The following is a 23,309-nucleotide window of genomic DNA, read 5'->3' as shown; positions in this document are numbered from 1 at the left end:
AAAAAAAACATGTGGTCACCCTAAAAAAAAAACCATGTGGTCACCCTAAAAAAGAAACATGTGGTCACCCTAAAAAAAAAACATGTGGTCACCCTAAAAAAAAAACATGTGGTCACCCTAAAAAAAAAACATGTGGTCACCCTAAAAAAAAACACGTGGTCACCCTAAAAAAAAACATGTGGTCACCCTAAAAAAAAAACATGTGGTTACCCTAAAAACACATGTGGTCACCCTAAAAAAAAAAAAAAAAAAAACATTTGTCCACCCTAAAAAAAACAAAAACATGTGGTCACCCTAAAAAAAACATGTGGTCACCCTAAAAAAACGTGGTCACCCTAAAAAAAACGTGGTCACCCTAAAAACAAAAAGAACGTGGTCACCCCCCCAAAAAATAATTTAATAAATAAACGTGGTCACCCTAAGAAAAAAAAGAATGTGGTCACTCAAAAATAAATAAACGTGGTCACCCTAAGAAAAAAAAAAAACACGTGGTCACCCTAAGAAAAAAAAAACATGTGGTCACCCTAAAAAAAAAACATGTGGTCACCCTAAAAAAAAAACATGTGGTCACCCTAAAAAAAGCATGTGGTCACCCTAAAAAAAAAACGTGGTCACCCTAAAAAAAGTGTGGTCACCCTAAAAAAAACATGTGGTCACCCTAAAAACATATGTGGTCACCCTAAAAAAAACAAAAACATGTGGCCACCCTAAAAAAAACATGTGGTCACCCTAAAAAAACAAAAAAAACACGTGGTCACCCTAAAAAAAACATGTGGTCACCCTAAAAACAAAAAGAATGTGGTCACCCCCAAAAAATAATTTAATAAATAAACGTGGTCACCCTAAGAAAAAAAAAACGTGGTCACCTTAAAAACAAAAAACGTGGTCACCCTAAAAAAAAACATGTTGTCACCCTAAAAAAAAACATGTTGTCACCCTAAAAAAAAATCGTGGTCACCCTAAAAACAAAAAGAACGTGGTCACCCCCAAAAAATAATTTAATAAATAAACGTGGTCACCCTAAGAAAAAAAAAATGTGGTCACTCAAAAATAAATAAACGTGGTCACCCTAAGAAAAAAAAAAAAAAGTGGTCACCCTAATTAAAAAAAAAAAAACGTGGTCACCCTAAAAAAAAAAGAACGTGGTCACCCCCCAAAAATAATTTAATAAATAAACGTGGTCACCCTAAGAAAAAAAAAAACACGTGGTCACCCTAAAAACAAAAAACATGAGGTCACCCTGAGCACGTGAGGGCCAAAAGTTCTGGCCCAGATCAAGTGACGGCCCGTGGGCCAAATCCGGGTCAACAGCAGTTTTTATTTTAAAGCGAACTATATGACATTTTAATAAATTTTCTGATGGTTTTATTATACTACTTTATGTACTGAGTCCCTCTGAGACTGTAGGTGTCTGATGACCTTAATGCAAAGGTAATGTTTTGGGTTGTCTTTGTCAGTTAGCAAAATATCTTTTGAACCACTTGTTGAATTGTAATGAAACTTGCAGGAAGTATTCGGTGGGTTTACATCTACAGCTGAAAAAAAAAACTGGATTCAGTTTGAGTCGAGATGGCTGCCACAGCCTGCCAAATCTAAAAAAAATGTTTACAACTCAGTCGGTTTTACAGATATTCAGCCATGGGCGTCAGAAGCATCTGTAATGTGGGGGGGCCATGTCCCCTTCACATATGATGGTTGCGACGCCTGTGTATTCAGCTAAGATTTGGTGCAGTTGTAAATAAAAATCATCCGACAGTCTCTACACACTCAGCAGGATTTTCACCAAAAAAATGTACATTAACTTTGGCAAAAAACGTTTGGTATCAACCGTGTCTGTTAGCAAAATATCCAACAAGATGGATATGAAATTTTCAAAAAAATTGGATGAACATCTGCAACTGATTAATCAACTCCAATCAAGATGAAAGAACCAACATTATTAAACACAAAAATGGCTTTAACAACTTGACAAATATTGGTGTTCAATTTGTGGTGGTAGTAGCTGAGAGTCATCAGCCACATGCTCCAAATGCTTCATACTGAGCAACATCCTTATCTAACACTTTGGCAGTATCTTATAAAATCAGCGCTACCTGGTTGTAAAAAAAATAAACTCAAAGAGAAAATCATAATTCCGAATCAACTCAATTAAAGATGGCCGCCACATGTGATCCAGCTTCGTCAACACATCTTCGTCATTTGAACTGACGACGAGCTAAACGTTGGTGTGGTAGTAGCTGAGAGTCCAGCCGATCTCTTCAGGTTTTACAATATTTAATTTAATTGTTGAAAATGGTTTTAACAAAGTTTGGTCCCTTCTCGTTATAAAATCGTCTTATTCTAAAACTCTGGCGTGAACGTGGCGGGCGATAAGCATTCCTTTGAGAAATGTAAAGTTTTAATTAGCTGTTGTATTTTTTATTTATTTCTTGCAGTGAACATCGTTACTGAGCATGTTTTATTGGTGACCAGTCATGATGTCGTAAGTTAAATCTCCTATTATAAACAGTTTTATTTAATGGAAATGATCAAAACTCTCAGACTGGATGGTTCAGGTCCATGGGATCTGAGCCGCAGAGCTCCACGCCCTCACACGCTGCAGCAACACACATTAAATATGACGTGGGTCACATGTTTGTGACAACATCTGTTATATTCAGTTCAGAGTTTGTTGTGAATTCCCTCCGTCTGTTCGTCCATCCATGAACGCTGTGAGTGCGATAACTTACAAAGAATTTAAAAAAAGTGAGGTTTTGACTTTCATTTTTGGTGTTTGGCTACATCTAAAGCTCTTTCAAATTTTTAAATAACACATCAAAATCCAAGATGGCCACCACCATGTGTATATTTAAACCCCGATCCTTGGAGGGAACTCTGCTTTCTGGTTTGTTTCCTCTACCGTTAAATAAGCAGCAGGTCGCCCCGCCCTACTAACTGAACTGACCCCCCCGCCCGACAACTGCAGCCACTGACGTAGTGCTAAGCTAGCAAAGCACAATGCAGACGCGAAAAACTGTTGATACAAACAGCACGCAACAGACGTGTCTCCGTCTCCTCCTCCACCCCGACAAAAAACACAGAAGATATGTAAACTGGGGGAAACACTTTATTACATAAAATTATAGTTTCCTCAAATGACTGGGGTGGTCAAAGAATAATCATTGGTGGCCAAGGCCACCTTTGGCCACCCCCTGACTCCACCACTGCACCTGGTGGTGGATAAAATGTCTCCCTCCACTCCAGGATCCGTCACTGCGCTGCCTCAGACAAGAAAAAACGCATCTGATCTTCTCCAGAGTAACTCCCGCCCACATTGCACCAAAAACATTTAGGTTTACTTCATTTCCTGTTTAATTCCAGTCCAGAAAAACACTCATCTCAGAAACTACAAACATGGTGGGGGACATCGGCGAAGCGCTTGTTTACCTACGAAAACAGGAACTGAAAATAGTTCCACAGCTGCGACGTACTTGGAAGAGTAATTTGGGATTGAGAATACCGATGTAGCTGTTTACGCTTTAAGTTTTCAGATAAAAATGTTTTGTTTACATCGAGCGCAGACCCACACCGCTTAACTACATCTCACTAGATCTGCTGCAGTAAACGCTCTAAACTGCACCGTGTGTTAAAACTCAGGAGAACAAATTTAAATGTTTGATTTCATAGTTTGCAGCGAGCACCTTGAAGTTCATTTATCGTTTAGGAAGAATGAAATGTTGACGTTAAATGGAAATAAAATGCTCGTCATTGTGCTACATTATATACAAGACAGGTTTATTTATGGAAAAGCTCCTAGCACGGTTGAAACTAAATGATAAGTATGGAAGTGATCGACCCTGTTCTGAGTCCAAGCCGAGGCTGAACCGTCAGGATCCTGCGGTCGTGTGAGTCGTACCTTCTCTGGTAGTTTTAGATCATCCTCAGAGTTCAGTTATTTTTATTTTATTTAGTTTTCTCTGTGTCGCTCACTGACCTCAGATATGAGCAGGCGTCTGCTCATCACTCACCTGCTGATTAGCTCAGCTGCATTCACTCAGTAATCACCGCTCTCTGAGTCGTTCCGTTTGCTCGGTTTGTTCGGAGCATTTTCACGGTTCTGTTTCTTACCCTCAGGTTTTTATTCTGTAAAAGATTTCTGCCTTAGAATCTTTATTTGTTTAATAAGTTTCACACGAGTTTTTGAGTCCTCGTGATAACGCATCACAAAAAGCAGGTTTTGTCTTGTGGACTGCTCTGGATAGTTTTTTTTTTAAATTAATGGAAAAGTTTTACTGTTCATGAAGAACTCAAACCGTGCACAGAATCTCTACTGGTAAAACACACACTCACCATCTCTGCTGCTGGATGGAGTTATGGTAGTAAATTAAAAAAATAAAACTGGAGATCATGTGGTTCCAGCTGTTCGTTACGACACGTAAAGATCATTCGTGTCAGATGGAGGTGGAGGTTATGTTTCCAATAAAGTCTCCCTATTTTATATATATATACATATATATATATTCATACTGTGTATGTATATGCATATATGTATGTGTGTAGTCTATCTACACACATACAATATTTGAGGTAATAGTTTATATTTTTTAACGTGGAATCAAATGAAAGGTTATGAACAGTTAGTATCTTACCTGCTGTAGATAGCCCTCTGAATGAACGTAGTTCGCAGAAAAACAGCCGTAATTCTGTCTGGACTAATGAGCTATAGTTTTTGTGACCTACCTTTATATATAACCCACCTGTTTATAGAGTTGCTTTTGAACTATAATAAATGGAACATGGATCGACATAATTGATTGCGCTCCACAAAATGTAATGTTTGTTACTGGTTTCTCAACTGGTGACTGTATGCTGTTTTTTATGACTTTAAATTTTGTGTTTTCCTGATGTAAAGCACTTTGAGCTGCCTTGTTGCTGAAATGTGCAATACAGATAAACTTGATTGACTGATATGAGGCTAAAGCCAAAGTGGAAAACTATTTAAAACAAAGTCTAAAAACATCAAACTTTATTTCTTTCATGTTTAAATTGTTGCGAGAGGCGCCACCAGGCTCATTGAGGGTTTTAGTGTCTTGTGTTGTAAATGTTCAAACAAGCTGTTTATCTGTTTAGTCTGAGGGACAGTTCAGACCATTCTGTGACTGTTCCACTTACATGTTCACATGCTGCACAACTTGTATGCCTTGTGAGGCGTGTGTGTAAATCTGGTGTGGACACACGTTATTCAGGAGTTCCTGTGTTGTTGTTAAACTTCAGGTCTCACCACAGTGAGAAAACTTGCCTGTAAATCAGAGAGTTGCTGATTGTTTTAGGCTGACATCCTTCATGACAACCTGCAGAGGTTCCTGCATTATGAAACTGAAAACTCCTGTAGTGCCACAAGCGTCCACAAGAGGGCAGCATTACCCCACAGGTGGTGTGATCAGAGCCAAGGATCAATTCAAAATATTTGAAATCACCAAGTGTAGGAAATGCAAATAAAAATCCCAATGACTTCAGCAGAACTTAATACACCATCTTCATTTATTAACTTTATTTTGTGAGTTCAGTCTTCATGTTCCGTGTGAGCTGCAGCTGACGACATTAGTGTCCATCCATGGGACATCAGAGCTGAGACGTCTTTGAATAAGTCCAATTAGTTACTTCATTTTCTCCATTGTCTTTACTGACTTCACTTTACTGAAGCAAACAGAAGGAACAGTGCTGATGAAAATGAACAGAAGTATTTAAATCTGTAAGTTACAGATAAAAGTTTTACAGCTGGACTGTACAACAAAATATGACCAGACAAAACACACACGGCATCGTCTGCTTCAATTAATTTTTTTAAACGCAACGCTTTGTTTAATTCTACTCCACGGTGTTCAGGTGCAAATCGCTTTAAAGGGATATTTCAGCCCTTTTAGGTGGTGTTTTGCGTAAAAGTTCTGAACAAATACTGCGTTGGCTGTTTGAACAGCTTCAGTCTGAAGTTAAAGTCTGGTCTTCACTCAAGATACTTTTAAAGCGCAGATTATTTTAAGTATCTCATTAGTTACAAATCGGACAACTTTGTGTAGTCTTTAAAATGTTTTTCAGACGTTCGCTCAGTTCTCATGTTTCCTTGCGAGCGGCAAAAAACACGCAACCCCCATTATTAGTAAGTATTTTACTAAGTATCCTTAATGTTTTGGACAAATCTTTAAGCCAAGAATGTTCTTTGTATTTTCATTTGTAGTTAATGAGGATGTTGTCGCCACCTAGTGGCACAGCACGAGTATTTCAGCATTTTGTTAGACGTGCAGAATAAATATACTGTTTGCTAAAACTGTCTGGATGGTTGATGAGCAAAGGACTGGTCTGAATGTGGCAAAGTGCAAAAGTAGATTTCTGCCGCCTTAAAACAACTCCAATCTAAAATTTCAAAATGTTATTTTAACAACACTGCAGTCAATTGAGCATTACACTTATTTACATCTGTGGGTGTGTGCACGTGCAAATAGCATGAGGAGCAGCTAGTTCTTCAGGAGCCTGCAGGAAATGTTTTAATATTTCTACAATAGCAAAACTGATGGAAATGTACAGATTTATAAAATAGTGTTCACATGAACTAAAGGTAAAGTTTTTAAGATGACAGAAATCTATTTTTGTCTTAGTTTTATTCAGCTCGTCAATCCAGTCAGAAATAAACGTTATTTCTCCAAACTGCTGCCGTTCAAAGAGCTATCCACAACAGGTAAGATACTGATTCTTCATAACTTTTACACAGAACTCCAGCATGTCCCTTTAGGAACTTGTGTACACGTGTTTTAAACAATTATTCAGGGCAACATATTCGACTCACGTGTTCTTCTCGTATGAATTTTGAGCGAACACGGTTTTTGTGCGTAAAGCCGTCGTCTGGAGATGTAAAGTATTTATTTACCTGAAAGAAAAAGCGTTTACTCGTGAATTTTACACGTTCCCTCAGAAGGAAAAACAGGAATGAATTAGATTATTTCTACTCAGCTACACAGGCAGAAATAATCTTGCAGCTTAAAAAAATTGAAGGAAATAAAAACTCTTTTTGTTTAAAACAAACAAACAAACAAAAACCAGCTGCAGTTTAAAGCAGTCACATATTTACATACAGACAGTTTAGCAGTGTGCACCGTCCTGGCAGCTTGTACTTTATTCCTCCGTAGGCGCATTCCTGTCAGAGCTCGTGCTGTGAACTCTGGAAAACAAGTGCTCGTCGACCGGGGGGGGGGACACGTTGTGAATACAAAGCAGCTCACAGAGAAGCTGCTGCTGGCTCAGCTCTCCTGTCCAGGAACTGCAGGTTGATGGGCGTCGCGGGGCAAAGGAGGGTTCTGGTGATCGGCCTCACGGTGGTTCCAGCCGGGTCGGGCTTGACCTCGTAGTGTTTTATCAACTTCAAGAGAAAGGAGAGAAACAGTGGGAGTACTTGAAGCAAACATCTGTTCACAGGAGAGAAGCTGTGCCAGATGTGCCAAAAATGAAATGAGCGTGGGAATGTGCACAGCCCCCACGCCAACTTCATGGCTGGCATGCGCACGTTTCTATGGTTACTGGTCCATTGGTGACACAGAGGTGACACTGGGAAACTGATGATGATGTGAAAACTAGTGCACACCGGACACACGTGATGAACAATGAATACACATGTATCCACACGGATGCAGCTCGATGAGTGGAGCAGAAAATACTTCAACAACAACGGCTTCATTAGAGGATGTAACGAACCGTGCAACGTGCAGAGAGCGTGTACTTAGAGACTGAGAGGATTTTCTGACTGGCTCGTCAGATGTTTTAGACTTCCAAGGGCAATCCTTATGGAACTGTGCTTAGAAGACCGAACTGGGGTTCCTATAGCAAAAGGGGCATTCCAGAGGGAGCTGGCAGAATGATGGGGACTGTGCCAGTCCACTCTGAGCCGTATGTCAACCAGGTGCATCAAATAGTTGAACAGGCCAACATGAACCTTTCTGCGCTCGCTCTCCCTCAGGGCGGACACCTTTTCCTCTCCCTCATCTCTTCTCCTCTTCCTCAAGCTTTTTTGCTCTCTGTGTCTCAGAGCTCCTGTTACACGTCTTCTGAACGAACAATGCTATTATGGATCTGGTGAGCTGGACTTTCAACACAATTGACAAAATCTTTTCAACAAAACGACAGTGTCCTGCAGAGCCCTCATGTCCCACTGAGACTCACGCTGCAGGATACGTCATGGACCCGTGGGGGTGTGGGAGCTGATGTGTCTTTCTGTATCGCCGGGTTCCTGTGTTATCGGCTTTGGAAGAAGACATCGGCAGCAGTTTCGGCCAAAAAGTGTCAAGTCTGTGTGAAGGTTTGGTTCGTGCTACGAGTGCCCAAAATCAGCTGATTCACACGCTAAACCGTAAGGAGGAAGCGAGTTGTGAGAATCGCAGGCCACCTGCGGCTTCTAGGACTCGCCAGCATGTTGGAGACAAACTTGAATGAGGCTCGTAGCACGGATCAGCGGAATGCCCATAAATCTGACCATTTTGTTTCTGGAAAGTTTCAGCAAGACTCAAGGATGACAAGAAAAAACAGTCTGCCTGAAGAAAATCAACAATTGTGGCTTATTTGAGTCTGACTCCCCCGTTTGGCCTCGAAAGCAGCCGACTATCAAATTTCTCCTGGGACATGTGCAAACAAAAGAAAAAGCTTTGTCTATGGTGGTGAGGTGAGCTGGTTCAACCAGGGTTCATCCATTCTAACCAGCAGCATGGTTGGAAGCAGTCCAAGCTGGCACGGTGCGGGACGGGGGGCGTCTTGGTGACTAAATTCATTTCATCGTCCTAACAAGTCTGACCATTTCGTCTTAATTTCTGCATGTGCGCAGCTCTGAGCCCACAGCACTTGCAGCTTCACACATCGTCCCACTCACCGCTCTTAGCTTGGAGGTGATGCAGAGCCAAGCAGAAGGTTTGTACGAGCCTCTACCTCATTTAGAAGCGTCTCCAACTCGCATCCTGTGAAGCTCCTATTTCCCCCGCATGTAGACACGATTTCAGCGGTGCAGAGAGGAGATTCCTCAGGTGCAGGGCAGATTCAAACGGAGGCGTGTTGAGGGACGAGTCGGGGATTCCCTCCTGCGCCTTCAATTCCTCGTTGATTGGGACGTTTGAAATGCGTACGCACGGTTTCATACATCTGGATTAATTTGTGCGAACGCTGTTTTCTTGATTTAAGCGTAAACCACGTTTCAGTGGGAAGCCCATGCAGGTCTGTGCACGAGGCCCGTGCTCACTCTGTTAAACTGTGCTGACGTGGCTCAGCTCGGCGTACAGATGATTACAAGAAAGTTCGGGGCAGGTCTGTGAACTGGTTGAACAGTTACTGCAGGTCAATACTGCTCTCTGGGTGCACGTACAAAACAAACAACTCACTTCCTGGAAATGAAATTAAAGCCTCAACCTGTTTACTTTACCGGTTAAACCTGAAATCATGTCAGAGCAAATGTAAACTTCTAAAATACACCATCAAATGTAAATTATTGCACCATGTTGTGTTAAAAAACAAGGAAAACAGATGTTTGTTGGAAGGTGTGGCAGTTGTTGTCTTACCCTGGATAAGAGGAGATACATCTCGAGCTCAGCCACCCGTCGACCTAAACACGCCCTGATCCCGAAACCGAACGGCACCGAGCCGAACGGGTGCTGCCTGGTCCTATCGTCGCCTCCTCGGAGCCAGCGCTCCGGCAGGAAGCTGTGAGGGTCTGAGAAAATGTTCTCGTCGTAGGACACGGCGTAGTGGCACAGATGGAACAGTGTCTGCAAGCGAATGACATAAAACTGAAAACTGCTCTCAGGTGTAGCTCAGGAGTTAATCAGAGTTAGTGTGGGAGCTGGTATCGTGTGACTGGAACCAGAATAAAGTCCAGATTTATGGTTAAGTTCAAAGAGAGAACTTCCTTCCTTTACAAATGAACACGTTGGGAATGTTGGGAACCTTTTCCATGACAGCCCGAGGCTTCGGTCACACTGCACGTCCTGAGGCTCAATCACACATTTTTTACTCATTTCTAAATTTTTGCGTTTGTTCACATTTTGAGTTAAATGAGACCTCCATCAGACTCCAGTGTGATTTCTCTCTGTGATGCGCAGAAGAAAATGTGACGCCACACGCAGCACGCTGATCTAAGGAAGTAAAAATGGATGCCACGCATGTTAACGTGTGATCGCTGTGCGATCAGAACCGATTAATTATCTGACGTTTAGCTTCTCTTCATTGGCAGAATTGAACTCAAAATCTTACTTCTAACCTACAAAGCCCTCAACAACCTAGCTCCATCTTATATTACAGATCTTATTGTTCCTTATTTTCCTAACAGAGCACTTTGCTCTCAGACTGCAGGTTTACTTGTGGTTCCTAGAGTTTCCAGCAGCAGAATGGGAGGAAGATCTTTCAGTTCTCAGGCTCCTCTCTTGTGGAACCAACTTCCAGTTTCTGTCCGTGAAGCTGACACATTGTCCAGATTGAAGACTTTTCTTTTTGACAAATCCTATAGTTAGTGTTGGCTTGTGTTTCCTGAGCTATCCTTTAGTTATGAGGCTATAGGCTTAAACTGCTGGAGGACAAAATGACCTCTCTCTGCTGCTGTTTTTACTTGCTCTACTCTTCCTGTTTGTAATTATTTCTATCTTAACATGTTTTTTTTGTCTTTCCTCCAATAGAAAGTACACCTGGACTATAGAAAGTACACCTGGACTATAGAAAGTACACCTGGACCATAGAAAGTACACCTGGACTATAGAAAGTACACCTGGACTATAGAAAGTACACCTGGACTATAGAAAGTACACCTGGACTATAGAAAGTTCACCTGGACTATAGAAAGTTCACCTGGACTATAGAAAGTACATCTGGACTATAGAAACCACACCTGGACTATAGAAAGTACATCTGGACTATAGAAACCACACCTGGACCTGTCATTCTGTGTCTACTTCTACTTCCTGTCCTCTCAGACCAGCCGGTCGAAGCAGATGTTCGCTCGTCCTGAGCCTGGTTCTTCTGGAGGTTTCTTCCTGTTAAAGGGAGTTTTTCTTCCCACTGTCTCCTCTGTTCTTGCTCAGGACGAGAGACTGTGATGAAGTTTCAACACAACCTGCTGCTTCCTCAGATAAACTTTACTAACTGTCCTTTATAATGTGTGTGTGAATGTTTGTGTTCAGTGTCCTGACATGACTTCTGTTGTTAACTGGAGCTATAGAAACAAACTGAACTGAATTGATTTCTCATGTTCAGACTGTCTTAACAATCAGATGTGGGTCACACTGGCTGCCGTGTGAACGTAGCCAAAGGTAAATGAAGCACCTCAGATCCAAGTGATGAGCGATGCAGTGAAACACGGGGGTGTGAGTGTGATGGTATGGAGCTGAAAGGTTTTTATGTATTTAATGTTTGAAGTTAAAAGGTGCCATTTAAACACCAGTTTATTTCCATGTGGTCAGAAGACGTTCACAGTTTTTAAAACGGCTCTCACCTGTTTTGGAAAGAGGTGATCCCCAACGACGATCTCGTTTTCAACTGTGACACGTGCATTCCCGGGCACCACGGGATACATCCTGTATACCACAAAGATCATGAAACATCCAAACAGTTTATACGTTATAAAAATATATTAACACGCGTTTGCTCTGCCTTTTCATTTTGTGCTGCTTTGGCTGAGCACGTCTCAGTTCGTGTTCAAACGATCCTGTTGAAGACAGTTTCTGAAACGACTACACCTGGATTTTAAGCAGGTAGTTAAGCTGAAAGTTTAGTTTTATTAACAGCTTGGATAAGTTTCTAAAGCTTTAAGGTTTTGATGTTTGGCCTGTTAGCGAGAAATGTAAAAAATCTGCAACTCTTGCAAATCAAAGGCAGGTTTTGCATTAAATTTGTCAAAGAAATGTCCACGTTTTGCTTAAAAAAAACACGTCTCCTTTGTTTTTTTATCCTCCTGGTTACAGAATGATGAGAATAAAAACCCACCGGAGCGTCTCTTTGATGACGGCCTTCAGGTACGGCATGTGAGTGATGTCATCGCTGGTCGGCACCTTATCTCCAGGACAAACACCGACCACTTCCTGGTACAGCTGTTCTTGGATCTTGGGCTCTTTTGCCAAATGGTACAGAGACCATGAGATGGTGTTGGAGGTCTGCAAGAACAACATTGTGATGAGCACAATCTAGAAAATACAACAGACAATACAACCAATAGAAAAGTGTTCATTGCTCAAGGAATACAAGAACTGTCAAAGTAAAGTAAGTTGTGCTACAGAAAACACATTCCTCAAATATAACAGGAACAACAGGCTTCAGATGGCATTGAGGTGTCAATAACTGGGGAGTAAAAAACTGAATTTAGGCTGAATCTGTGTACAAGCAGTATTTTCTAGGATGCGGGCTTTGTTAACGTCACGCAGCACAATAAAGTTTTGTTTGAAAAGACGACGCTAATGTCTCCCGTCTCTGTGGGAGTCGAACAGTGAATGTTTGTAGTTGTTGAGATGAGGACTGTCAGTAAACCTAAATGTTTTTTTTTACTTAAGTTTTTATTTATTTAAACAAGAACAACAGTGGTAACACTTGTCATATTTACATTCTTTCCATCTCTTACAGCTTGTTACATTTCACATTATACGTTGATAAGAGAGAGAGATAGCAATAATGACACCAGCAACAGTTAGGACAATAATAGAAACAGAAAAGTGAGAAAAAAAACATTTAAATCAATAAGATCCCCTCTGAGGTTACAATAGTCCACACAATCCTGTTTACAGCGGTATTTTTTACTAGCATGAGAATGTAGTGACGGATAAAAACCCTCTAAGCACATCACTGTGTTAGTAAGGACATAACTGGGTTCCACCACATGTTAAAAATGGTTTCTGAAGCCTTCAATGATAAGTAATCTGCTCCATCAGGTACATGTCCCAGACTTTTGGATCCATATATTACTGTTTATGTGGCAGGCTCTGGTTTTAGCCATTGAATGGTTCAATGCTGCTGTAAGCAAAATGTTCAGCAAACATCTGCCGGCCCTCCTGTCCATTCCTTCGGGTATTTCTCCTAAAACTGTCACTAGAGGGGTCTTTGGAACCTCGCTTCCAAAGATTACCTTAAGGGCGTCAAATATTTCCTCCCAGAATCCACTTAGTTTAGGACACAGCCAGAAGATATGAGCGTGGTTGGCGTCACGATTTCTCCAGCATGAGCTGGGATGTGCTGGACCCATTTTACTGGTTATTGCTGGCGTTCTGAAGAATATGGTTATTATCTTCCATTTAAATTCTCTCCATGTGTTAGAATTTGTGGCTAATTGTGCTTCAGTGCATATTTCCTTCCACGTGTCCTCTGTTATTACCTCCTTCATTTCTGTCTCCCATTTCTGCTTTATGTTTATGGAGTCGTGTTTATTCATAGAGAGAAATAAATCGTATAGTTTACTAATTATTTTATATGTAGTTTCCCTTTCCCCTTTGTATGTCCATTAAGAAGTGAGATTTGTTTTGATAAGTGAAAAGCTGCGTTCTGTATCCATACCAGTATGGGTTTAAGCTGTGAACCTAAATGTTTTTGGTGCAACATATTCAAGTGGGTAGGAGTTACACTGAGAAGAACAGAGGTATTTTAAAAATTACTGTTTGGTTGTGCAAGGTGTGCAGCGTGACGGATCCTGACGAGTGGAGGGAGCAATTGTACCCAGATGCAATGTTGGAGCTAGAGGGTGGCCAATGGTGGCCCTTGGCCACTTTAAATAAATCTTCGGCCACCACAGTCATTTGAGGAAACTCTACTTTTAAGTAATATAAAAACTAAAAAGTTAAGTCAAGATATTTATAGAGCACATTTAAAACAGCAGCTGTTACCAAAGTGATTAACAATAAGATCAATGAAGGTAAATCTAAGGAAAAAGAAAACTAACGATAGTACTGGAAAGTTAATTCAAAGCAGTAAAAAAAAAAAAAAAAACAGGGCAGCACGGTGGTGCAGTTGGTAGAGCTGCTGCCTCTCAGCAAGAGGATCGCTGGTTCAAATCCTGGCCAGGGACCTTTCTGGTTGGAGTTTGCATGTTCTCTCCGTGCATACGTGGGTTTTCTCCAGGTACTCCAGTTTCCTCCCACAGACTAAAAACATGCATGTTAGACTGACTGGTAACTCTGGATTATCCCGAGGTGAGAGAGTGAATGGTTGTTTGTCTCTATGTGTCCCTGTGATGGACTGGAGACCTGTCCAGGGTGTCCCCTGCCTCTCACACAGTGACTGCTGGACATGGGCACCAGTGACCTCCGCGACCAGAAAAGAAAGAAGTGGGTAAAGATGGTGGATGGATATATTTGGCGGTGGCCATCTTGTATTTTGACTTGGCAACCCAATTATGATTGGGAACCTTTCTTGTTTCTGGATGCAGCCACACACTGAAATGCAACTTGGTACCTCCCTTATTATTATTAATATTAATAATATAATAATAATATAATTTAATATTATTAATATTAATATTATATTATTAGGTCTAAATAGATGTTTAAAGTGAATAGGTGGGCAAACGGTGGAGAATAAATGTAAATGCTTACTGTGTCGACTCCTGCCAACAGGAGCTCGGTGATGCTGCCCAGGATCTCTGTGACGGTCATCTGGTCACTGAGCAGCAGGTGAGTCAGATACGCCCCCTCCACGTTCTTATCCAGGTCCACGTTGTTCTGGATCTCCTCCATCTTTTTGTTAACCAGCTCCTCAGCTGAGACAAACAGAGTTAACTCAGGAGGCATCTTTGTCCCACTAGATGAGGACAGAGAGACTTTGAGAGGACATGGCTCAGGTACTGGGTCAAAGGGACCTGAACGACGGACTTTGCCTTTCGACGGAACCATAAGAGTCTGTTAACCTTGAACTGATTTGGTAATGAGGCTGGGAAAATGGCCATGGACTTTAAACTCCAGTCCTTGTGTTCAAAATGTTAGAGAAGACGTAACGACTCTGTTGAAGCAGGTTCTGCTGTGAAAACAGTGTCAACTTACTGATGTGTCTTATTACTTGATTTTATTTTATTGAATGAGTTGATTGTAGTGAATTATTCTACTTTCTGCAGCTCAATAATCAACAGTCGTTATGTTTATGTACAATTTACGGTTTTCTGATTTCAAAGACGTGCGGCAACGGTTAAGATTTTAACCTTCAAATGACTACATTTTTTTAATTTACCTTACAAAGAAACAAATATTTCCTAACTAGATTAATTTTTAAAACGGGAAGAGAAAAAAAAACTATACGTAAATATATTTGTAGTTTCTCTGTTGACCTTGTTCATAAAAGCAAAGAAAACGTGTCCCCTTTGGGTTGATAACTGAACCGTTAACTGTTTAACTATTTAATTTGTAAATTAGTAACCAAAGTTTTTCACTGGTTGAAATCAGAGCCGCTCACCAACTTTAAACAGATGATCCCAGGTCGCCACAAACTGTTTCCAAAATGGCAGGTAGGGCCACACGGACTTGGGGAAGAGGACGATGATGGGAGAGAGCCGGAACATTTCCCCCACGGAGAAGATAAACTTCTGGGTTTCCTCTGGAACTGCTTCGTTCAAGCAGCCCATACGAGTCTCAAACAAAACTGAGCAGATCCCTGGAAGTTAAAGAATAAAAAACAGAACAAGTCTACATCAGATTAGCTAAGATTAAAAGAGACTTTTGACATCCGGGCTTAAAACAGAGACCTGAAACTTAGATTAGGACATTACATCTGGGTTGCTGCTGCTTTGAGACGTGCCGAGTAAGAAAAATCTATTTTAACGAGAATCATATTCCTAACCGTTCTTTGGTTTGCTAGAATCGACTTTTCTCTGTACTTGTTTCAAGCTGCCCACGTGATCATTAAAGAAGCCACTTTTAAAAAAATCAGGAATAGTAGGATTTAGTGCCATCTAGTGGGGAATCTGCAGATTGCAACCAAGTGAGTGAACTCTATTTTTGTGCGAGAAAAACTGTAGATTTGACAAATTAAAAAAGTAAAAAGTAAGAGCTTCAGAGCCAAAGTTTTGTTTCACTGTTAGGGACTAACACAAAGCAACTTTACGGAGATGAGCTCAGTTTGAAATCGGAAATTGTGTAGCTTGAGCTCCCGTTCATAAACATGAATTCAAACTGCGTCTGAGGCTGAAACTGACGAGAAGAAGTGGAGGTTTTCTGACTTAAGTCAACCTCAAAATCCAATATGGCTGTTTTGCATATAAAAAGTAGTGATAGCTGCAGAAATAAACCGTTTATTTGCACTTCTGTCAATTCACATCACAATAAACGAGTCAAACGTGAAGAGTTACAGTCCAAGTCATAATTATGTTGCTTCAGGGTTTTACCAGGCTTCGTACGTTATCATCAGCTTGTGGTGCTGATGGTGGTTAGCTTAGTAAACGATGAGTAAAACCCACTGCTTTCCCAACTTGAGACTGGAACACGGTTAATTTGAATGTGTAAAGTCCAGATTCAAGATCAGACTCTTGTAGGAAACGAAACAAAGCGTTTTTGGAGAGGGCTCATTTATCGTAAGGTTATAAAACGCATAATTTTCTCATGACTTCTGTGTCCCATTTTCATATGTCACAACCTACCATGTTAGGTCGGATCTTAGCCGATGGGTAAACCTTAACAGTGGAGCATTAAGAGCACAGCTACTGGACAATATGACTCCAAACTAAACTGGAAAAATAATTCTTCCAAACAAACTTAGATTATTTTGAACACATTTTCAGAGTATTAGTCAAAGTACAGCGTTAAAAAGAATAGCCTGACATTTTGGGGCAGGTTTACCTGCTCGTATCCAGCGGTTACTTAGAATATTCTGGCTAAATGTTTGGAAACACAAGGAACCCGTTAATATGGCTTTGGCTTTGGATTCAAGCCTCTTTAAACTGTTAAACTGTTGTTTCACAGTAAAGTTTGGAGACCGACAGAGCAAACAAGATAAGGTGTTTGAAAAGAGTTAAATGAGAAATGGTGCCGGTGGATAGGTTTGTTGGTTTTGGACACAGCTGCTTGGTCCCTGCTAATACGAACAAGTTGTAGTAACAGTACTGTGTGCCAGCGGCTCTTTACCTAAACCCCTTCCAGTTATTGTTATTCTCTACTACATCTGCCCAGTAAGGCCATCACTGGCCGCCCTGTGGCTCCTGGTGGTGGATACATTTGCGCCACTAGCTCTGTCACTGCGCGACCTCGAGCAGGCAAAACACAAAACGACCTCTGTTCTTCTACACAGTGTAGCTCCTAAAACATTTAGAAGATAAAGTCTGAAGAAGTCTTCTGGATAAAAGACGCTTCAACAAAGAAGAATCCGTCCAGAGAACTTGACATAACCTTTAGATTCATCTACCTGGATTAAAATAAAACACTAATTCTTGTCTTCATCTAGTTTGAACGGACTTAAAGATCATATGTGTTTTATACAAACTTCACATTTCCCATATTAAAGTACACATTTCGACCTCGCTGTAGAGAGGAGCACGATTGAGAAATATTGAGGGAGCGTCAGCCTGAACCACAACACGACACTTTACTTGGTCAAAGGTACACACCAACGATGATCCGACCAACAAGTTATCTCGCGGTATCTAATCAGCAGCGAAGGTCGAACGAGGCCACGTCAAAGTTGACGCCCTGGAAGACGGCGCTGAATAGCTGCTTGGAAATCCCACCTCTGGGAAGAAATCTGAGCTGTAAGAATTACTGAGAAGTGGAGCGACGTTCACAACCTCCCTTATCTCACATACCTTTAGTGTAGGAGTTAAAGTGAAGGATTTTGTCACTAAGATAGTATACTGTATGAGTAAAAGTAATTAAAATAATGCCATTTGTTTACCCCCTGCTCACCTTCAAAAGCAAACTTGTAGAGTTCTCCTGTGAGGTCACTGACCACGTGTCCCTGTCCGCCGGTGTCCCTCAGCCACGACACTCTGTTGATGAAGTCCGTCACCACGTCGTTGATGGTGTTGGTGTACGAGGAGACGTGTTTGGGCTTCAGCATGCGGGGGTTCAATATGCTGCGTATGCGCAGCCACTTGGCTCCCATCCTGCAAATCGGGGTTCATATCAGAAATTCAGTAGTTTGGAGATTATGAACAGTTAGAGAATTTCTGGATGAGGTTTGAGAGGAGCCAGTGCAGCTGCTAACTTCCATCAGTTTTTATTTAATCAGAATATAAACTACAAAAAGCTGACTTTTTAATAATTAAACTAAGTGTGAACAGAACCAAGATTTAACATGCAGTGTGTTCGTTGATGTCCCCCATCGCTCAGGGATTTGAATAATGAAGGTTTATTACAGTTGAGGTGGCTCGGGCATCTGGTTAGGATGCCTCCTGGACGCCTCCCTGGTGAGGTGTTCTGGACACGTCTCACCAGGAGGAGACCCAGAGGAAGACCCAGGACACGCTGGAGGGACTATGTTTCTCGGCTGGCCTGGGAACGCCTTGGGATTCCCCCGGAGGAGCTGGACCAAGTGGCTGGGGTGAGGGAAGTCTTGGCCTCCCTACTTAGGCTGCTACCCCCGCGACCCGACCCCGGATAAGCAGAAGAAAATGGATGGATGGATGGATGTTTATTGTTTTCATAATGAGCATTTTTATGGACTGGAATTGAACTGGGAACGCAAGCAGGTTTATGATGCAAGATATTCAAGTGGGTAGGAGTTACACTGTGGAGAAGAACAGAGGACGGCAGCAAAGAGTGACAGATCCCGGCGAGTGGAGGGAGCATTTTTATCCACGAGGCGCAAAGGCAAAGCCAGAAAGAGGGTGGCCAATGGTGGCTTTGGCCACCATAGATTGTTCGTTGGCCACCCCACCGGTCACCCCAATAATTTGAGGAAACCATACTTTAAGAATTTCTGATGCATGCCCAATAATCCAGGTAGATACATCTAACAAGGTTGAGTCTGGTTCTCTGGACGGTTCTTCTTTGTTGAAACGTTTCATCAAAGAAGAACCGTCCAGGAGTCTTGACTCAATCTCGTTAGATGTACTTTACGTAGTATAAAAACTAGAAATCATAGTTCCCTCAAATAAATGGGGTGGCCAAGTTAAATACATATGGTGGTAGCCAGTGGTGGGCACAGAGCTAGTTAGCTTCACTAATGCTAAACTGCTAAACAGGTAAAAAAAAACAAAAAAAAAAAACAGGTTTCTCTTGAAAATGAGTTCTCGTGACTCAATGAGAATACCTGTATGAATAAAGCGTCAATGAAAAAAAAAATAGCGGAAGCTAAAATTAAACTGCTAACCGCTAAGACAACTATCACTCAGTCTGCTGCGTCACACGTCGTCGTCTCCATCCAGGTGAAGCTGTGTCGACCAATCACGTCTTGTCACGTAGTAAGCCAACAGCGTGCCTAACGGACTCTTCGAGACACGCCCACTACAGACAGGAATGTTTGTGAATTTTGTTAGCAAACAAAGTTGGTGAAACCTAATTTAGCAGAAGTTAATTTTGCTAACGATTTCCAAAGTCAGTGAAAACGTTAATCTGCTAAATGAAAAATGAGTTCCGCTATTAGCTGTTAGAGGATTAGCGGAACCGTGCCCACCACTGGTGGCGGCCACCTTGGATTTAGACAACCGTCCACGTTTTTTCATTTGTCAGGGGATTTTCTTAATCTGCCTCCAACATTTTCTAGGAAGACGTTGGCAAATTTGAATTAAAGTTCTTTTAAGAACGCACGTTTCTACAGGAATATAATGAGCGTTTGCTTCGTACACCAATTTACAACTTTATTTTAAACATCTCACAGATATATTTTTTATTTCTAACAGCTTTTTAGTTAAAGACATAAAAGAACATTGAATAATTCCTAATGCCAGGGTCCAGAAGTGGATCCAAAGCGCCAGTGAATTCCTTAAATTATTCAAACGTGAAAACTGCTCCCATTATTTGTGCTCTGTTCCCCGGCTTTAAGCAAAGTTTATGGAAAACTAAAGTGGCTGTTTAAACAGAATACCTGAGCCTTTCTTGACAATGAAATTTGTCATTATGAGCTTACTGTGACGTGTTTGTATCGGAAAACAAAAACCTTGTAAGAGGATACGCAGAGCAGTTGAAAAAGTATGTTTCAGGTATTTGTGATGGGATTTGTTGGCAGTTAGACAGCAAAGCCTTTTCTAACAAATCATTACACTGTAAGGAGCGGTTTTAAGCATGCTCAAGTCATAAAGGAGAAAAAAACTAGAGAAAGAAGAAGAAAAACAAAAAGTAGCAGACTTATCTCAAAATCTGTTGCTTCAGAATTACATAATTCGGTAACGAGAGCCGCCGCTGCCACAAGTTTGACAGAAGAAACATTAAAAATCTCTGTTCATGCTTTGTAAATTGTTAAACAATTCACCTATGCTCCAGTGGCGTCTGCTCAATAGGGGGTGCTAGGGTGCCGCTCCACCACGTGCACCACTCACCATATTACATTGAAGACTTAAAAAAATTAAATAAAAATGGAATAATAAAATAAAAATATTTTTGAAATATATCTATATCTTTTTTTAGTTTTCATTCAACCTTTACTTAGACAGGTTAATCCCACTGAGCCTCGGGGACTCATTTACAAGAGAGACCTGATTTTAACAATCATAGCTGTGTAAAATAAAATAAATATTTTATAGTTAATTATGAGTTGTCGTTTCTTTCAAAAACGTTGTCTGACTGGTGGCGTATTTCCGCCCTGGGGGCTCAAGAATCTTAGTCCATAGACTCTCGTTAAAATTTGTACATGCACAGTTAGCTCCTCTTCTTTACAAGTGATAGGAAGATTCTGGGCGCACCACTCCAGCGCCCTGAGTACCAGCCTCTTAAACATGGCACCATTTCGAGAAATGTCTTCATCCACACTGAAACACTGAAAACGACTCTAAAAGCAGCAGTAACCACGCCAGGCCTGTATGTGGCACTGTGATGTTGCCACAGATATGCACCAACCAAAGGGAACAAAACTTTTTCTGATTAAAACCAAACTTTGTGCAGGACTACATCCATTCAAGCATTGTTTTAAGAAACATATGGACTAAAAGAAACATGCATGTAAAGCTGAAGATCGTGGGGGCACGTGTTGCACTCACTCTGTTAGGGGTCCATGGGCCTGGTTCCTGAGCTCTCTGTAGCCCCTCCAGTGGGGCATGTCAGTCCGGACCGGATGTCTCCCCTCCTGCCTCAGAACTTGCTCTATGAGCTCAGCGCTGGCCACGTTCACCACAACCAGGGGGCCATATTTAGACTTCCATAAGTGACCATAGATCTTCTTGTGCTCAATCTATGAGCAAAGAAAAGTGAGTTATAGCAACAACCTCTAGGGTAGAGTAGGAGTTACACTGTGTAGAAGAACAGACAGAGTGACAGATCCTGGCGGGTCCATGACCAGGTGCAATGGCAGAGCCAGGAAGTGGCCAGTGGTGGCCTTGGCCACCATAGATTAAATGTCATTCCCCCAGTCATTTGAGGAAACTATACTTTTAAGCAATATAAAAACTAGAAAGCATAGTTTTCTCTTTGTGGTCATTTTGGATTTTGACGTGGCAACCCAATTTTCAGTAGAGACCTTTCTTAGCCACACGTCGAAATGGAAGTCGGCACCTCATCTATTCTATTATTATTACTATTATTATCTATTTCATGTTATGTTTATAGGAATGACGGACAGACGGACATTTCCAGACAGACAGGGAATGAGTAAGAGTCACTTCTATGTACATACATAAAAAGAGTTTACTTTTTATTTCTAAAGTCCATACACTTTGAGATTTAAAATGTCAGATTTTCTGTTGATTTAGTTGTTTTTAATGTCCAAATCTGGTCCAAATATCATGTTTACACTGTGGTGCAGATGTAAAGCCTTTTGGATGTAAACACGATTTTTGTGCAGCTACATTTTCTTATTGGAATTTTAATGCAGTCTATGACAATAATAAACGACTTATTAACAAAAAAAAGACCAGTTTTGGTTTCAGACAAAACAGTTTTTTGATTAACAGTCTGGAAACAGGTGGTTTTCATCTGCACCTGGATAAAAAAAACAACTAAAGCCAAATTTTATTATTTTGCTTCTAAGACCATGTAGAAACAAAAAAACTTTGCTGCCTCTAATAAACACACGAGGAATGATCCAATATACTGGCAAGGCTGGAAGCATAATGTTAAACATACTGGGCTATTTTTAGTCAGAACATCAGTAGCAGTTCCACTTGGTTTACTCGTGCCCAGATATTCTTATTTAAAACAGACAAAGCGCATGAGTTTAATAAAGTGACTTTCTGACAGGGTTATTATGGTCTGGACAGTAAAAGCTGCAGCACGTCTCTGGGGTTACTAAAGTTCATTCCATGCCCCACTTACTTACTTGCATCTGTTGCGTGGTTTGAAAATGTCCCTTAATAAAAAGCCAGTACAGTGTGGTCATGAGGCTCGGTCCACCCAGGTCCTCCATGGTTCTGGGCTTGCTGACTCCCACGGTGCTGCTGGAGGTCACGTCTCGGCGGCGGACCGCCGGGCTCGACCCTGCAGCCGCCGCCGCCCTCTGGAGCCCCTCGAGCGGCTGACGGCTCCGCCGCAGCCCGGCGAGTCCCAGGGACCTCCTCAACATGTTTCACCGTGAAGGGAGCGCGCTGTCGGGGTGCCACCAGTCCGGAGCGGCGTCTCTGCGCTCCTCTGCGCTCCTACGTGCTCCTCTGCGCTCCTCTGCGCTCCTACGTGCTCCTCTGCGCTCCTCTGCGCTCCTCTGCGCTCCTACGTGTTCCTCTGCGCTCCTCTGCGCTCCTATGTGCTCCTACGTGCTCCTCTGCGCTCCTCTGAGCCTGTGGAGGCAGGAACTAATGGATCCTTTTGTTTAAAGTCCCAACACCCCCCCAGAACCTCCCTGGACTTCGTCACTTCATATCAGCAGCAAACAGATGACTGATTACTAAAACACACAACTTATACTTTTTACATCAAGTGAAATGAAAAACAAATGAAAGAGGTGAGATTACATTTTAAGCCATAGTCTATAAATAAAAGGACCACTGGATCCAAACCAGATTAAACTAAAACATCTGGACTGGAGTTGAAGACGTTTCGCTTCAGAAGCTTTAAGTTCAAATCAGGTCTGTTTTACTTTAATGAAACTAACTTGTTTAAATAAAGGATGAAAGAAAAAAACACATCAATTTACAGCTGAGGTCAGCTTGCAGACTGACCATACATACATACATACATACAAGTACATACATACATACATACAAGTACATACATACATACATACAAGTACATACATACATACATACAAGTACATACATACATACATACATACAA

General features: G+C 41.5%; 1 protein-coding gene and 1 long non-coding RNA gene across 2 annotated transcripts; one reads left to right on the top strand and one right to left on the bottom strand.

The window, feature by feature from the left end:
- Positions 1–6,991: 6,991 nt before the first annotated feature.
- Positions 6,992–22,717, bottom strand: si:dkey-91i10.3 (cytochrome P450). The gene is made up of 9 exons (XM_037686782.1): positions 22,360–22,717; positions 21,086–21,276; positions 17,856–18,055; positions 15,418–15,615; positions 14,568–14,731; positions 11,980–12,146; positions 11,489–11,570; positions 9,567–9,773; positions 6,992–7,390 (listed from the first exon to the last, which is right to left on the bottom strand). Exons 1-9 carry the CDS (start codon positions 22,600–22,602, stop codon positions 7,250–7,252), a joined length of 1,593 nt encoding a protein of 530 aa, XP_037542710.1. The 5' UTR covers positions 22,603–22,717; the 3' UTR covers positions 6,992–7,249.
- LOC119419473 lies at positions 8,895–12,075 on the top strand. The gene is made up of 3 exons (XR_005187260.1): positions 8,895–8,925; positions 11,685–11,747; positions 11,958–12,075. It is a non-coding gene; the product is annotated as an uncharacterized LOC119419473 (long non-coding RNA).
- Positions 22,718–23,309: the final 592 nt, after the last annotated feature.

Source organism: Nematolebias whitei, chromosome 13 (genome assembly GCF_014905685.2).
Source record: "Nematolebias whitei isolate Nwh7 chromosome 13, NemWhi1, whole genome shotgun sequence".
Classification (NCBI taxonomy): Eukaryota; Metazoa; Chordata; class Actinopteri; order Cyprinodontiformes; family Rivulidae; genus Nematolebias; species Nematolebias whitei.
The sequence above is the reverse complement of the archived record's forward strand: the minus strand, read 5'-3'. Positions and strand labels throughout refer to the sequence as shown.